Source organism: Lepisma saccharinum, chromosome 1, assembly GCF_977018435.1.
Source record: "Lepisma saccharinum chromosome 1, izLepSacc3.1, whole genome shotgun sequence".
Classification (NCBI taxonomy): Eukaryota; Metazoa; Arthropoda; class Insecta; order Zygentoma; family Lepismatidae; genus Lepisma; species Lepisma saccharinum.
In genome coordinates, this window is record NC_139229.1 from 192,566,432 (window position 1) to 192,585,084 (window position 18,653).

General features: G+C 38.3%; 1 protein-coding gene across 3 annotated transcripts in view; it reads left to right on the forward strand.

Moving 5' to 3' along the window:
- The window catches only part of Mtmr6 (Myotubularin related protein 6), a 175,961-nt gene that overhangs the window by 1,385 nt on the left and 155,923 nt on the right, over positions 1 to 18,653 (forward strand). The window contains exon 1 of one of the 3 annotated variants that reach the window (XM_083110369.1): positions 17,752 to 17,883. The exons of the other annotated variants lie outside the window; for them this stretch is intronic. Coding sequence (XP_082966495.1) covers positions 17,755 to 17,883 — 129 coding nt within the window. The 5' untranslated portion in view covers positions 17,752 to 17,754. Of the gene's footprint in view, positions 1 to 17,751; positions 17,884 to 18,653 lie in introns of those variants that run through there. 3 annotated transcript variants of the gene reach the window in all.

Genomic DNA, 18,653 nt, shown 5'->3' on the forward strand with positions numbered 1-18,653 from the left:
AAAAATGAAGAAATGTGTCTTCGATATAACGAACTGTTACCCATTTTTCTACATGATTCAGATGCTATATATGTATGTAAGCACATATTGAACAGGTTTTCTGATTACTTGTGCATTTCTGTGCAGAAATATTCTTTACATCCTACTCTTATATGCTTCTTGAACAGTTATTTGACAGGTAATGTCAAATTTGGCCCAAGTTCCTTTTGTTTTATTGTGATTTCATCATGCTATGAATGCAATTTTTACATGGTTCGATTTTGATGTACGTCTGTTAACACATACTGCGGAATTTTAGCGATTACTTAAGGTTTTTGTTCAATACCTATATGCTTTCGTGGTTAGGTTAGGTTTCCTTAGCATTAAAATAAAGTCTTTTAATGCATTCTACTAAGTTACGAATTTACTTCTGCATTCATTCCCACGCTTCTACGATATTTACTGTCGCTTGTCGACTGAGAATATCCTGTCCATGAGAAGTGTGTAATGTAATTCTCAAGTTTTTTTTCAACATAAATAAACTTTTTCCAGAGTCCAAACCGTGCTCATTACTTTAAGGAAGGTTCAAATTTCATGTGACAATGATTTCCATAATTCTACGATAATTAGTCTTTGTGCTAGGGGAAATCATAAAACAATCGGAACCGTTACCGATTTTTTAAGTATGGTAGATGCATTTTGATCAAAAACTTAAAAAGTAGAAGTTTATATTTTCGATTATAAAATTTCCATTGGCTAGGTACAATTTTCAAGTACATTTTCTAGTTCGGTTAGCTTGCAAGGTTATTTTATTATGATGTGTTCTAAAATTGGGGGGGGGGGGGTTGCAGTTGCAGATATGCCTAGATAACAGTGCCCACTGATGATCATTTGATACTAAGTAATTGGCCAATCATGAGTCGCCAAACTTGCTGCCTGCCTGTTAGGTTGATGTATTCACTGGCTGTGAGATTGTTCTTTGATTGTTGACATATACAGCTAAATGTGTACAGTTATTAGCCTCTGTAAATCATATCACTATATTTTGGAATAGATCTAACAGGTGTGATAAATTATTTTTTTATAAATAGGACGACATTCAAAATCTAATGAAACGTTATGTTTCTTTTCTGTTTGTAAGTTCCACATTCAAGTATCGAAAATTGCATGAGTGTTAGTGATCGATGTTCTCTCATTGGTTTCATCTTTATCACTGCAAATATTCGAGCGAGAGAGAAATACGATGTTAAAGAATCCAAGAGTACACTACCTAATTCTTAAATGCTAGGAATGGGAAAGATTAAATTTGCTCTCCTATCCACTATAGTCTAGCGATAGAACTGCTGCCTTGATAACAAAGGCTCCCAGGTTCGATCCCCGGTGGAAGCACCATTTCATTAAGTGGTTCCATTAGAAACTGCAGCTCTTGTCTCCATTAGCCCCTGTGCATATAGTCTACCTTAATACAAATTCAATCAACTAATCATTGCAATATGGTGTGAGAATCAGCATGCTTGAGCAATTTTATGTCCTGCATGTTAATTAATTTGTGAGGTTAGAATATAATTTATGCAGTGCTGTCATAGTGGCCAAATTTGATTCTGTGCAGGAGAATCAATCTTTGAAGCACATGTAAAACTATTGATCCAATTCTGATAAGTATTTGTGCATAATATATTCAGAAATAATGTTATAATCTTCAGCAGTTATTTTCTCAAATCAAAATTCTCAGTGCAAGAGTTGGAACTATATTCGTTGCTTTTTGTAAATGTATTTATCTCCTAGTGGAGGTGAGTTTGTAGTGTAAATAATTTTGTTTCTTGATAGTGGCACCTCCCAAGTGGACAGCATTTCTCGCACCTTCCCCAATTTTAGCCCTAAGTTCTGAATTCCAGTTGTAATATATTTCATCGAAAAAATGGTATAATTAACACACTTCCTATTCAAGGGTGGTATTGTTTATTTGGTGCCTAGTTTATTAAGTTAGGGCTGCTTTTCTGAAGCACAAACAGGTACAATCTTTCATCGCTCCCTGCTGATGTGATTTGAATGTTTAGAGTTATGGCACAGTATGAGGCAGAAAGGAACTCAAAATAAAGACCCTTCAGCAGCTGCTTGCAATGGTTGAAATATTCAAAATTGCCTTTTACAATCTTTGTGTTATCGAAATGTGCATACCTCAATTAACGACTGCTTGCGGCGAATCAAATGTTACCTTTGTAATCGAATTGGCAGTCTCTGAGAGGTTGAATGCTCTACCTATTCTGTCCTTTGAGAAAAGGCTTGCAAAGTCTTTGGATTTGATCAAGGTTGTAGCTGCTCATAAAAACAAGACTATCATAGTTTATTCATTTTCTCATTTTAGGAAAAACATACTCACACTCTAAATAAATAGTGGTACATATAGTATTTATATGTATATCCAACGAGTTGATAATTAGTGTAATTTTGATGGTGCATTTTCGACTATTCATATGAATAGTAAGTCTGTGATATTGTTCCACTCAAGAATGACTTAGGAAAAGAAAACAAAATAATTTTTGCATTTTATTTGACATAAAAGTACTTTGTAATATGATGGAACAAAATGCATCATCTCAGTGGTATATCTTAGGATCTGACTGTAAAATATGTTACTGGAAAAATTATAGCATACTAAAGTATTCCTTTGCCCAGTATTAGTTAGCCACCCCCCCCCCCCCAAGAATTTAACTCATTTATTTCAGGCTGGTGCCATCACTGTATAACATTACTTCTATTGTGTAAAGAAACTCTGTTATAGTTAAATCTACTAACTTTTAAAATGAGTTAGTTACAGTTAGTGCATTACAAGTAACTAGTTACTTGAAACACTTGGTATCACTTTTACTACATTTTTTCTTTTTTTGTATAGGTGTTAATTTTTGTTTGAGTACAACTTAGGAACAAAAAAAAAAGAAGAAAGGCCTGAATTATAATTTAGACCTCTAATTGTTCTCATGTCCTGCATCAGTTCACCATTTCTTTAATGATTTGTTTGGTCTATCTGAGGACATGCTGGAATTTTTGTGTTCATTAAAAACATATTGTTTGCAATATTACAGTTACACACTAATTTTTCATTGTTAAAATTTTCATTTTCATTACGTGCGTGTTTTTATCGTACTTTGTTATCTTTGTCATTATGTTTCCCAATGGCCAAATAACACCATGACTCAGAATTTTCTTGTCCATTCTTTGCAGTTCTTCATAAAATATTTCTTTAATATCATCTGCTTTCTTTTCAGCTGCAGCATAAACATTTATATTTACAAAGCTTTCTTTTCAAAGTTTGGATATATTCACTACAAGGTTCAAAACCTAGTATATATGCTATCATTTCTTCTTTTACTATAAATCTTGTTTCATGTTTTCCTGTAGTTGTTTAATTAGAGCTATAGTAGAGAGAGTATTTATTTTTTTGATTTGTTCTTGCTTTTTCTGCCTTAATTTCTGTAATTCAACTATCTTTATTTTGTTGATAATATTTGATCAGCTATTTATTACACTTTTTGTGGTATTAGTGTTTAATGTTTTGTGTTCTTATCGGTTTGTGTCTTTTGTATTCCCTTTCTAAATGTAGGTCATTTTTCATAATTCTGTTCGTCATTCTTGAGCAGAAGGTTACTTTTATGAGCCCATTGTGCTGACCTAGTGTTCAGTCGGATCTTCTGTTGCATTTTACTCCCTTAGCTGTCACCCAGTTTAGAAATTGTATATTCACTCTTGCCCTCTTCCATCTGCATTGAGAAGGTGTCATGTTGCTAAACCACTTTTGGGGGCATGGAGGTAGGATTTGTTTGTAGTGCGGTCATATGTTATACCAAAATGACACACTTTATTGCTGGAGGAAACATATCAGCATCCGAATACTCTCTAAGACCATATCAATCTTCATTCCTTCATGGGAGGACAAGACGATAGAATAAATTTCACTTGCGAGATTGAGAATGAAGGAGTAATTAACTACTTGGACTTGAGTATTGAACGGGTTAATGGCAGGTTTGGGACCGGGGTTTACCACAAGAAGTTGGCAGGGGACAGATATATCCACCAAGATTCTGAACACGCAAACAGAATTAAGAATAATCTATACATGAACTTCTACATTCGGGCCGGGAGACTTTATAATTGTAGGGAGGAAAGAGAGAAAGAAGAAAATTGGATAATGAAGGTGGGGTTAAGAAACGGTTATAAAGTAGAGGAAATGAGGAGAATAAAGAGGGGGCACTTAAAAGACTTCAGGTTAAAAGGGGGAATGAAAGCTCCCCGAAATATAGAGGAATATTTTACTGAATACAAAAAGGATGGAAAGGGGCGAAAAGAAGTCAGAGATGAGAAGGGCGTGTATAAGATTACTTGCTCTTGTAATAAAGCATCAAATTGGAAGAAGCATGGGAACTCGTTGGGACGAGCATGACAAGGATATTAGGGAACAATCTCCGAAGACCGGGCTTTCTGAACATGTTTTAGAATTTAATCATAAGGTTAGAAAAAGAGAAGTTGTGAAAAGAGTTCATAAACAACCTGATATGAACGTTCACGAGGCTGCAAATATTTGTGTTGATAGGGGGAAGAAACTAAACAGGGATGACGGTAACTTGAATGAAGCCTGGATTCACTTGTTAAACGGTGGGGAAAAAATAGTGGAGAGTCTGTTAAATGCCATGTCACACCGGAAGTGACCCACGCTGCGTTGGAATCTGTGGAGTTCTCATTGGAGGGGATGTAGCATTTGTACACTACAGTATTCATTCTATATGGTGATATGGGCACACTGGTCTTTTAGAAATATCTCTTAGCCTTCATGGCGTTTTTAACTTCATGCATTTTTAAATTCCATATCCCATCACCCTCTTTTACCTAATCCTGGATTTTTTACTTATATGACGAAGTATTTTATATACTGAAAAGAGACCTGAAGAAGCGAAGCATAGCTTCGCGAAACGTTGTCTGCAACCATTATACTCACTCACGTAAGTTTTTTACTTTTTTTTTTTTACTGTAAAAGAATATATTTAGTGAGTAAATGCACAGATTTCCAATATGTTCATTCCTTCATGTTCCATCAGCACTGCATGTTCCGGAATGTAGGCCCAAGGGCTCACAAGGGCACAAGTATTATGATGTCTTACATCATGAGAAACTAAGACAATTGTTTTACGGGGTAGGTGTGCCATTCTCTGGTATCACAGCCACTACCCTTTGAGGAAGACGCTCCACCAGGTTGGCCTGTAGTCACTTCCATTCCTCCTGCAAAAGGCTGAAGAGCTCGATGGTGATGTTTGGATGGTTTGGCCTGGATCGCAACTGGCGATCTAACTCATCGTACAGATGTCCAGTGGGGTTGAGGTCAGGACCCTATGGTGGCCAGTTGAGTATTCACACTCATGTCGTCAAACCACTTGGTTATGGCCCTTGTTTTGTGGACGGGTTCGTTGTCATGCAAAAAAGGACCACTTCTGAACTGTTGCCACAAGGTCGGGAACACAGAGTTGTGTAATATTGTGCAATATGTATTGTTATTCAGGGTTTCAAGCACTAAAACCAGGGAATTACCATCATACCACGAAAACCAGCTCCATACCATGATTCCATCTCCCCAACTGAATTTCACGGTGGGGACTGTACATTCTGGTAAGTATCGCTCCCCGGGCATTTGCCACATCCACACACGTCCGTCAGATTGCCACACTATGTAGCGTGATTCATCACTCCACATCACATCTTCCATTGTCCTAGGGACCATTGGGGACATTATTTGTACCACTATAATCGACATGCCGCATTCTGATTAGTAATCATTGGTTTATGTGCTGCAGTTCTCCCAGTGCCACCATCTCTCACCGAATGGTATGAGTACTGGCATCACTTCCTGATGTTATTAAAAAGTCTGTGGCCACAGTATCCAATGAAGCCTGCTGGTTTGACTGCACCACACTTCTGAGCACTCGCTGACCCCTATCGGTCATTTTTTTTTGGTTTCCTGGGTCGAGGTTGTGGTTTTATCACACCATTAGGTTTCCATTTTGCCACTACATCACTAACTGTTGTGCGTGCTATCTGGAACCTGTCTGAAATCTCCCGGATTGAATAATGCTAATAATCATACCCCTTTCAGCATCACTCAGCTTATGTCATTCACTCATTTTGACTGCTGACAGTGGTATACGTATCTACAGCACACCCACTGTCCTGTATGAGTCATTCTAGTGGCTCATGATGTGTATTGAAGACGTATGGGCCATCCTCCTTACAGTTGAGGAGGTGTCCGATCATTATTGGCAATATGGTGTATTTCTACTCAAAACTTGAATAAATGAAAATAGCTATACTGTGGATAAATTGTTTTCGTGTTCTGTTCACCAATTTCAGAAGCGTTCAATGAATCTGGTACAAATTGCATGACATGGCAATTATAACACCATTAAGCCTTGTTTCCATGATTATGAAAAACTAAATATGCTGACCAAGGCAGTAATTTATTTTATTAAAAACATAAACTAAACGTAACGTTTCAACCTTCTAGCAAGGTCTTCTTCAGACTCTGTATCAAGTACAAAAGTAACAAGATACAAAAACAGGGCATCATATATACACAAACATTACTCCCTCCAGACTATTTAGAAAGTTGTTTGGAACTTTCTAGCAGGTGACTTTAACTTTCCAACTTTACTTTCACCTAAAAGGCTAAACACAATTACTCCCATATAGAATGTGGTTGGACTTTTAATCTCACGCTCTTTTCCCTTCATTTTTCTTCCTTCTACTCTCCTCTTTCTCTCTTGTCCTTTCCACTCTTTCTAACATCTTCTTCCATTCTTTGTTTAACTTCAATCCCCCATTCCAGTTCATTGTGTCTTCTTCACCTTTCTTCTCTATTTCCTTGGCTTCCTTCCATTTTCTCACTAGCATTCTCTTCTCCCTTCCTATCTGCTTAGCCTCATCCCACTCTATGTCATGTCCTGTTTCTCTCGTGTGTTTAAATAATGGAAAGAGAATGGTACGAGAGGAAGTTTGAAGACCTAAAAGAAAATGGATTTGTGGAAAAGGAGAAGAACAAACTATAAAAGAAAGAATCATAAAAGACTGTAGGAGGAGAGGATTCAAGAAATGCATAAAGGAGACAGGAAGACTACCAAGTTTGAAAGGCTTTCCAAAGATACACAAAGAGGAGATAAAGTTAAGACCAGTAATGAACTGCAGAAACAATATTTTGGAACCCTTAGAAAAGAAATTAAAGAAAGTTATTGACGTGTTAGTAACACAGCAAGAAAGCAGAGCAGTTAAGAACAGTGAACAAGTAGTAGACCTCATAAAAGGACTTAAGTTAAATGAGATGAAGACGACAATGTTTAGCTTAGACGTGAAAAGTATGTTCCCGAGCATCAAGAGGGGACACGTTTTGGACATTATTAAAAAGAGAATGGGACAGTGAAAGGGTAGTGAAGGCGCTGGAAACCATTTGGAATAACGGTTACAGTATAATGGGAGATAAAATAATGTTAATGAGTGAAGGACTAAATATAGGTTCCAGTCTAAGCCCAGCATTGGCTGAATTGGTTATGAATGAATGGGAAAAGAAAGTGATAGAAAAAGGAGGTGACAAAATAATTTTGTTTTGCAGATATGTGGACGATTGTTTTGGCATATGGAAGGGAATGAAGAGGCAGCTTGATATTTTTGCCAAAGAAATACAAGATGAAGAAAGAGGGATATTATTGGAACTTGAAATAGAAGAAGAAGACAAGTTAAGCTTTCTAGATATATTGATGAAAAGGAAGAGAGGACAAGAAATTGAAACCGCTTGGCATCAGAAGAAGTGTGCAGCAGAGGTATTCTGCCACAAAAGAAGTGATGTAAGTGAGGTGACAAAAATAAATTTTATAAAGAATATGGAGGACAGAATCAAGAAAATATGCATGAAAGAATGTGAAAAAGAAGGCAAAATAAATAGCCTATGGAAACAGCTGGAACAGAATGGCTATGAGAAGCAGGATAGACTGGACATAAACAGAAGAAGGAAGAAAACGGGCAGGGAAGAATTGGAAGAGAAAGAAAAAGAGGAAGAGAAAGAAAAAGAGAGAAGGTTTGGAATAAGGAGTATGGGGAAGACCACAGAAAAGATATGCAAAGTGCTTAAGAAAGCGGGAATTAAAACTTACAGGAAGGGAGGGAGAAGCATCTTAGGAATAGCGAGGAATGCAAACAAGAAAAAGGAAAACAGAGAAGAGGAAGAGGAAGGGATTATCTACGAAGTGAAATGTAAAGAATGTCAGAGTGTGTACATAGGAGAAACGAAAAAGAGGCTGAAAGACAGGTTGAAACAACATAGGGATGATGTACGACTTAAGAGAGAAAGAAATGCAATATTTAAACACACGAGAGAAACAGGACATGACATAGAGAGGGATGAGGCTAAGCAGATAGGAATGGAGAAGAGAATGCTAGTGAGAAAATGGAAGGAAGCCAAGGAAATAGAGAAGAGAGGTGAAGAAGACACAATGAACTGGAATGGGGGATTGAAGTTAAACAAAGAATGGAAGAAGATGTTAGAAAGAGTGGAAAGGACAAGAGAGAAAGAGGAGAGTAGAAGGAAGAAAAATGAAGGGAAAAGAGCGTGAGATTAAAAGTCCAACCACATTCTATATGGAAGTAATTGTGTTTAACCTTTTAGGTGAAAGTTAAGTTGGAAAGTTAAAGTCACCTGCTAGAAAGTTCCAAACAACTTTCTAAATAGTCTGGAGGGAGTAATGTTTGTGTATATATGATGCCCTGTTTTTGTATCTTGTTACTTTTGTACTTGATACAGAGTCTGAAGAAGACCTTGCTAGAAGGTTGAAACGTTACGTTTAGTTTATGTTTTTAATAAAATAAATTACTGCCTTGGTCAGCATATTTAGTTTTTCATGGCAGTTATATGCGAAAATTGAGGGCCTCCAAGATGACGCAGTGGTAGTGTCGTCGCCTTGTAATCAAGGGGTCCCGGGTTCGATACCCGGTGGAGGCACATGGTGCAGTGGTTCGGATCCCACTTTAAACCGTAGGTCCAGGCTCGATTAGCCTTACTGTGCATAAAGTGGACTTAAAACACCTACTCAAACAAACAATATGCGAAAATTGAAAGATGGCTCATTTTACTTTGTAACTCAGTAATGACCAAATGTTACTTATCGTGTTTTACTCCCGAGTCCTTCACAATAATAATATGGTTACATGTTATATACACTCTGAATATACATAATACTTTACATTTTTTTTGTTTTGCCAAGAATATTCTTTGCAGCACAGCAAAATGTTTTCTTGTTAAACAAGCTGCTCAACATTCTGTTGTGCCACAATACATTTTCTTGGCAATAAAGTTTCCAAAAAATATTTTCTATATACTCTGTTTTATCTTGGAGTGTACACTGTGATGAATACTACAGGCTGATTATAAAGTCACTATACACTTCTGCCTCCCAGATGGTGCCGTAGTAACATCGTCGCCTTGTAATCAATGGGTCTCAGGTTCGTTACCCGGTGGAGGCGCGTAGTAGTTTGGATCCGATTTTAAACTGTAAATCCAGTCCCGATTAGCCTCATTGTGCATAACGTGGACTTAAAACACCAACTCTGTGCAAAAATGCTCTCTAATATTTGAAATGTAAAAACAATTAAAAGGCATTACGTCCTACTGTAATTGGTTAGTCTTTATTTTCCTTGTGTATCTGCACTCAGACCTCCCCAATCGTCATCGGTTCATTGACTGATTTTGTATATTTAACTTTACTTTTCTTCCACATACGACTAATTTAGACGGTGGAGATGAAGGGTGATGAGATGATTTACAGGACAATCTCAAACACACATGAACTGTACACAAAACAAATTACTACAGAGGATAATACTGGCTGAGAGTCCTGGCGCAGAGCCTCATTAGCCTGGTGCCTAGACTCAACAGTACTAACAAAACCCCTGGGGCGCCGTGGCTGCCTTACAGGGACGCCGCGAAATGTCCCAATATTTTCACTGAAATTACACTTACTTCCAAATATATGCATATTTAGTACTTTTTACACGTAAAATATTTGTGAATTTGAAAAAAGTTTTTTTTTTAACTTGAGGCAAGCAACCTATCCACAATCTGACTTGTGCGCCTTGAAACGAAAAAGTTTGGGAACCTCTGGGTTAGTGTATGTTAAGAATAATAACAAATTGTCAGAAATTGCCCTAAATTACCATCTCTAATAATAATAATAGCCAGAGGTCCTGGGTTTGAATCCTGGTCTGGGTATCGGTGTTCTTTGTGAGTGTCCCTTAATCAATTCCATCGCATCATCAGTCATAGTCATCGTCGTGATTAGTCAAAAGTGGCAGAAAAGCGATTCCAAATAATCAAAATCAAGTCAAATCTACAAATAATAATAATAAAAGAAGGTGAGCGAGGAATGGTTATGAGGGGAAATGTATGCTATTGTAAAATATATTTAAAATAATATTGCACTGTGTATTGACTGCTCTGGAAAAAAATGAACATTCTGGAAATCTCAGGGAAAATACATTTCAAGTTCACGTGGGAACCCTGATCATGTCTCAGGATTTTATTGTGCATTCTTGCAGTTCTTCATAATTTTTTTCTTTGATATCATCTGCTTTATTTTCAGCTATAGTATATACAGGGTCCGTTCTGAAAGTATCCGAACTGTCCGCAGCGCGGCGCGAGAATCGGTCGAGAGTTCGGGTAAGCTGCGCCAGATGGCAGTGGGGACCTTAACCTTCAAAACAAGGTCTCGCTCAGTTGCCTGCGAGCAGTGGTTGAGGTGCAATCGCTCGTGTTGTGTACACGGAAAAACTCGTGTCGAGAATTTGCAGTTGGTGGATTTGGTGAAAATGGAGCGCACTTTGGAACAGCGCTACACTGTGACATTTTGTGTTAAATTGAACAAAAACTTTACGGAGACTTTAACCATGCTACGGGAGGCTTACGGCGAGGAAGTGATGTCCCGCACGCAAGTTTACACATGGCACACGGCGTTCAAGGAACACCCCCGCGTCCCCTCGTCAAAAGAAGGCCCGGTTGGCAATATCAAAGGTGAAGACAATGCTCCTTGTCTTTTTCGACGCGAAGGGGGTCGTGCACAAAGAGTTTGTACCTGCTGGGACCACCGTGAATGCAGCTTACTACAAAAGAGTGCTTCAGCGTGTCCGTCAGAGGGTCCAGCGCGTCGGGTCTGACATCGCCAACAGGTGGTGCTTCACAACGACAACGCGCCGGCTCACACAGCGCTGTTGGTAGGTGAGTTTTTGGCCAACGTACGCGTGGCAACGCTGCCTCATCCAACTTACAGTCCGGACTTGGCACCGGCTCAAGGGGAAGCGTTTTGCGTCAATTGAAGAGGTTCAAGCTGCCACGACCGCAGCATTAAAGAGGGTGTCAGTCAAGGACTTCCAGGACTACTGTGAACAGTGGAAAAGTCGCTATACTCGCTGTACTGAGGCTGAAGGTGCCTACATTGAAGAATATTGACAGCAGTTGTAATTGTCATCAATAAATTGTTTGCAAATAAATAAGTTCGGATACTTTCAGAACGGACCCTGTACATTTATTAGTTATATTTACAAAGCGTCTTTCTCAAACACCAAGGCTTTTCTGTAACTGATGTCAATTCTGCCAGTCACAGAATGGCTTAGTGTTAATGAATTTAAATATGAGTATCTACTTTACAGCAGAAGAATTGCTAGACTTTTTTTGGTAAAAAATCAAGGATATTGTGCCTGAAGTACTTTTAACAGATATCTTTTTGAAAACACTTGGTGTAAATTTGTAAATTTTCAGTCTTCTAATTAAGGCACCATATTGTCATTGAAGTATCATCTGCCTGGCATTCACCTTCCAAGCCGTCCTTTATTCCCCAATAACATCCAATGTGAAAAATCATTGGGAACATCTAATCAGAAACAACAGACAAGAATGCATATCCTTACAAAATTCTTTGAGAAGAGCCGCTAAGGTGTAATTTGTCACCAAATCCTCTTTTGAAGAATCGGACATATTTTCATGTGGGGAGAAATTTACCATGTGTCAGATCAATTCATATGCTAGTCTTGACTAAAAGCTTAAAGAACTAAGCTTGTAGTCAAGACTTAGTTGTACTTATTTACAAAATGAGGTCGAGAACTTCTGCAACTGTGTCTATATTTTCACTTTTCGAAATATTAGAGCCTTGCGTTTCCTAACGGCGACCCTGGGCAAATCAGATCCCTATCCTGATGCTTATTCATCTCCGCTGTACTTTTATGAATGTTGGGTTGCATAACTGCACGGCGGTACGGTATAATTGTGATTCAGCTTCCTCAAAGCCAGAATCCGAAGCAATGATTTTTTTTTTTACCAAACTAGTACAAACCCACAAATTGCTTGTCGTTCTTTGAGGCATATTGAACGCGCGTTTGCTTTACTATTTCGTCCAATAAGAAAGGCAACTTTCCCTTCAACTTGAAGCTACGTGGTAAAAGAGATCACTTGGTTCCTTCTTACCAATAGCATGTTTCTTCCCGGCTAAGTACAACTTAGCACCCAATTTTCTTCACGCTTCAGCCACTCTAGAGTTTGTCTCATGAATTCCCTTCCCCCACGTTTACAACGGAATAGTAATAAAAAAACTTGGAAGTAATTGTAAATGAAATATGGTGACTATGTTAGCAGATATGATGAACTTGAAATTTGTAGTCCTTGCTCAAAAAGGAACAAAACTGGAGGTTAAATATTCTGTTCATGTAAACGTAATCGCCATATATGTTTTCATTAAGCATTATTGGTTTGATTTGGTGTTTTAAGTCCACTTTGTGCACAGTAAGGCTAATCAGGACTGGACCTACAATTTATAGTGGAATCCGAACCACTATGTGCCTCCATCGGGTATCGAACCCGGGACCCCTAGATTACAAGGCGAAGACGCTAACACTGCACCATCGGGGAGGCTCATTGTGCGTTATGTTGTCAATATACTTCAATTATAGTTCAGTGTTCGTTTGATCCACAACTGTACGTTGTTTACATGAAGTGGAGTCACGAAACTACTTCAACTTTCAGGCTAATTGACTGATTGATTTGGTTTATTTTACTTCGTTTTTCTACCAGTTTTGGCTAATCACTGAAATGAGGATGAGTGATGATATGATGAAATTGATGGAGAGAATCACAAAGAACACCCATGCCCAGATTTGAAACCTGGACCCCTAGCGTCGTAGCACGCTGCATTAACCACTCCGCCACGGAGGTCGGCTCAGGGCTAGTTGAAAATACTAATAAAGTGTTAAGAGTAAAATTTACATTTTCTTTCTTTCAAGTTAACGGTCAAATAATCGAGAAATTGGAAGGATATGACCCACAGGTCTTTACTTTTCTACCCAAAAGTTCGTTTTATTCTTTTCAGGACTTATATTTTGTTTCATATTCTAAATAAAGACAAATTAAATACCGATCGGATAATGAAAATCGACAATTTGGATTTCTTAACGTGCAACGAAGACCTAACAAATTAGATCTCGTTTACAGCAAGGCGTAATCGCATATATTGTAATTCCCGGAAGACATCCGAGCACTTACTTCCATTTCGCTGTGGCTTCATTTCATCATCTTCCCTCCCTATTTTTATTTCCGTTGCTTTGCGTCGTCTTTCTCCCTACAGTTTAACAGCGACGAGGAGAGTGAATGACGAACAAATAGACGATGGGATACGCTTATACCTTAAAATTCACACCCAGGGTTCCTGACGCTGTAGTGCAATGCACTAGTCACTCCATCTCGGAGACCGGTTTGTAATCTTATGTTTCCCGTCGCAGTTAACGCGGCACTAGAAATACCCTGCATTAAGTAAACCAGTCTGGAGAATCGTTGAAGCGTCCTAACATTTCCATAATTTGAAGTCCTTTTGGCAGTATAAAGCAGATAATGGTAGGGAGTGAAGATGCACTACATTTTTTCAGGTTAGGCTGTAAGTTGTAGTAATTTCAGTGTGTTTTCCCAATAATTCCCCAATGACGGAAATTTTCCCTGACTGTACCAAGCATTTCAAGTCAATTCAAAATGTATCTGATGTCGATTATACGGACAAGGAGGTCTTAACTACTAGGGATGGTACCGAGACGTGCTTGTAGAAATAGATACGAGAACGAGTCCAGACCATTCGAGATTTGTCGAGGCGAGACCAAGAGCAAGATAGATCTCTGTAAAATCGAGACGAGACCGAGACTCTTGTCTCGCTCGAGACTTCGATACGATTCTGTAAAATTTACCTGCATGAACTTACTTCACTAGAGTAAAGCTTTATCTTAACACTTCTTCTCACATCCAATATGGACATCTGCCTGATTATTTATAGATAAAACATATATTCAGAATAATCTTCCCGTGTTTGAGTGTTCGTAGTGTCGCAACTATGCGTCAAACATAAAGTTAGAAAAAGTTTTTTTTTCGCATGATGAACTACATTTTTCTTGTATGTAGAATTATTTCTCTTATAGTCTACGGTTATTACAAGCATAAGAAAAAAACAGGTTTTCCTTCTGACGTTTCAGGAAAAACACGCTCCCTTCAACAGACATTTATTTATTTTTAGTTTGATTAAAGATACAGTTATAACAATGGTTAAATTTTTTTAAACCAAAAAAAGAATGCCATTATAAATTTAAACCCAAGATCATGTTTGTCAGCTCACATCATCGAAGAGAAGCATTTGATTAAAAAGAGAAAGGTTTTAAAAAGAGTTACTGGAAACATAGATTTGAATGTCTGGAAAGCTTTGTTCATTGCACAAGAACACTGGAATAAATTAAATAATGAAAATGGTAACATAGACCCACTATTCTTTTTCACAAGTGGAGTAAGCCACCATTTCTAAAATTTAATGTAACGGAAAACATGAAGTAACTCTGTGAAAGCAATTTTGATTAATTTGAATTGCCTGATGATATTTGGGATTCATAATTTAATTTTTAAATAAAAAATAATGTGAACAAAATTTTTATCTGAAATAAAAATAAAACAGACGGCCTGTTTTCACAGTTATGTTGTTATATTACAACAATATTGTATTGACAACATCAATTGTATAACTGATTCCTTTTTGTTTAAATAATTTTAACCATTGTCTGTATCTTTAATCAAACTAAAAATAAATGTCTGATGAAGGGAGCGTGTGTTCTCCTGAAACGTCACAACAAAAAACTGTTTTTTTTTGTGCTTGTAATAACCGTGGACTACAAGAGAAATAGAACTCTACATGCTGTGCAGATTTTGTGCGGTGTTCATACTATGTATATTTTTCGAGTCAAGACGAGAACGAGACAGACGGATATTTACAACTCGAGACGAAATCGAGACAGTGTCGAGTCTCCTTTCGTTTCGCCTCGATAGCATCCCTTTTTAGTATACTGGAGACTTCCAATACACATCTCTAGCTTTATAGTTTGAGAGATATACAAAGCTGAAGTTATATTAACTCGTGAGGAGACAGATAGGCTAAGTCGAGGTAATTTATGTTGCGATTTTATTTGAAGTTTCTAGCTGTAGTAGCTCCCTAGTTGACACGGACGGATGGATGCGACCTTCATACACCCATCACACTAAACAGGTATTTAGTACAGAGCTTTGATATTCTGCTATCAAATCAGCGAAATACGGTTATAAGCCACAACCTTTGTCATCCGACACTTTTTTGTGTGAGTAGATACATAGAAGCACGCTTTCATGAAAGAACCATACTATCTATTTTTGGAGGAGCAATTTCTTGAATGGTGCGCTTTCATCGCTACAACGATCGATACTCTTACGTATCGTAGAGTCCCGCTCCATTACCAGCATTCTTGAGTGATTTTTCATTTAAGTCCACTTTATGCACAGACAGGGTAATCAGGACTAGACCTATAGTGGGATCCGAACTACTACTTGCCTCCAACGGGTATCGAACCCGGGACCCCTTGATTAAAATGCGACGAGGTTGCGCCATCGGGGAGGCCCCAGCACCAGCATGTGTTGCAACAAAGTAAATTTACGTGAGATATACAGATATGCATATTACACCATATATTTAGAAAAAGGTTGTTTTATATACACTTATCAGCAAGATTATGATGTGGTTTTGTTTCTCAGTATCAGTATTGGTACTGTACTGTAAAGCAGCATGCTATATGAACGTTAAAATTCGCAGGATAAAAGTTTTATTAGTTCGACTATGAACGTAACTAGGCTGACAATATGCAAATATTTGATCAAATAAAACTAGTTTTGAGAATAGCTTGACCCGCCATATCATAGGAAACAATTGATTCTGAGCGAACTGTTGGTATTGCAAAAAAAAAAAAAAAAAAACCTTCATTAGAGAGATGCATGGGGGCTGTGCCCGTACGACTTTCGATTTTTTTTCGTGAGTTCGAAGAAGAATGGCATCACGTGACCGAAGATATTTCAGCAAGTAATGTAGATGATTGCAAGAACTGTGGTGTAAGTGATGACCTTTCCGAAAGATACTTAGTCAACCTCTCATTCACGCAGTACACCCTAGAAACTGCATTTTGCAGGGTAACGAGGGCGTGACGCCTGAACCCACAGCCAGTAGAATTCTCTGAGGGAATTCCTTGCCTTGCCCGTCTTCATATGGGAGCGTAATGTAATTACTTTTCATCGTCATCGCCGGATGAGTCAAAGTGGGAGAAAGGCGAGGTGAAGTAGATACAAACTTGCAAGGATTATACAACTGTGGATTTTGCTCCTTTACTCAATAATGATTTCTTTAAATCCATTGTATTTCGAGGAAGTACATTGATATTCTAAATTTCTTAAATCCCTTTGAGACAATACCCTCTTGTCTATAAGAAAATACTTTACGGTGCGAAGAAATAAACCATTATGAATATTTAGAGAATTCGAGTACAATGCACATGAACCTCTTTCATTCTATAGATGGAATTCTAGACAGGTCTAACTCTAGAATCTAGCATTTAGAATGCCAACGTGATTTTTAGAAACGAGAAATATATTCCCAAAATTCATAGCTACGTCCAAGGATCCACGGACCCTTAACAATTGTTGAGATTGACATATTAGGACCTACAATAGCTAGTAAAATGTATGAAGAATTCATGGTTAGGGCACTATCACATCCGTCCATCTGTCCATGCGCGGTCCCGGGGTCGATACCCGGTGGAGGCACATGGCATAATGGTTCGGATCCCACTTTTAACTGTAGGTCCAGTCCCGATTAGCCTTTCTGTGCATAAAGTGGACTTAAAACAACAAATCGGCAAATCGTCTGCCCATGCGCGTAAGAAACCAGGTACTTTCTGGTCCCAATCTAATGTCTCAGTCTTCCAGTCCTTGAAAATAGGCTGATGACCAGTATCCATGGATATATTGTGCCGCAAACCCAGCTCCAACTCTGTTTCCCTCTTCGGGTCCCAAGTGTCAAGGTCACGTCGGTATATAATCACGCAACAATCCGGGCGTACAAGTAGGTCAGTGACACGCAACAACAGAAGCTGTTCTTCCCTTCGACCCTTGCTTTTCGCAGGAGTGGAAGCCGTGCCTGCGGCGTATTATAAAATAATCTGGCACCGGTAGACAGCGATATTAAGTATGTATTACTGGTTGCGATCCCCAATACGGAGCCCCGGCTGTGCGTTGGGAGGGCGGAGCTAGAGGGCTGGCAGTCGATACTTACTGGCGCTCGGCTACAGAGGACCTCAGTGTGTCTCGTGATGTGATAGTGGGGACTCATGCGTTCGTTAGAATTCCTTCAACAGATCCCAGTTATGCAGAACAGTGTGTACGGCAGAATTCGTTCCTGGATTCTGGACCAGGATGAGCCACCCGAGCTCTACAAGGATGTGCCTGTCTTGCGGAAGGTAATGTAGAGGATCGTGCCCGTGTCGTGCTCGTGACGGTTTGTTGTGTCCTGAACAGGCAAATTGTGTATTCATTTATACAAGGGGATTGCATGGTTTTCAGCATATGTTCAAATTAATAATATACGTGGTTTGATTTGTTTCCACATGAAAAAAACCGCGATAATTACTAGGTGAACTCCATTATTCACGAGAGAAAAATATGATTACTAAATGACGGGGATTTTGCCCTGTTTTCCTATCCTCCCTCCCCGTAATAAAGAATATTTTTTTATGTTAAAATTGATGATAAATTCTTACGCGATCTTTAAAAGAATTTTAATATGCCTGTTTTTAAAACATTGCTAGAATTTGCTTTTTCTACGTACATTTTCTCTTACTTTCGTGTGTATTTACAAGGTTTCTAGTTTTGAAACCTAGATTTTTCTCCAAAGTTTTCCCGCTTGATTTGAGATTTATTTTACTTTATTATGTTCTTCTGACTTCCAGTCTGTAAAGGTATTAAAATAATAATAATAAAAAATATAACACCCCCTATATCCCTTCTAAGCACTGGCGTACGCAGGATTTCTCTCTTTCAGGGCTATCTATTCGTTTTTGGTTGAATATTTTCTTATCCATTTCTTCACTGGTTGTTATCCCTTCCCCTCACGTCTTTTAGTTCTCCTTTTCTAGATTTTTATTTGCTGTTCATTCGCACCGTTACAAGTAGTATGCTATACCAGAATTCTCCATTTCTTCAAGAGTTGATTTATAGAGGTGGTTATTAG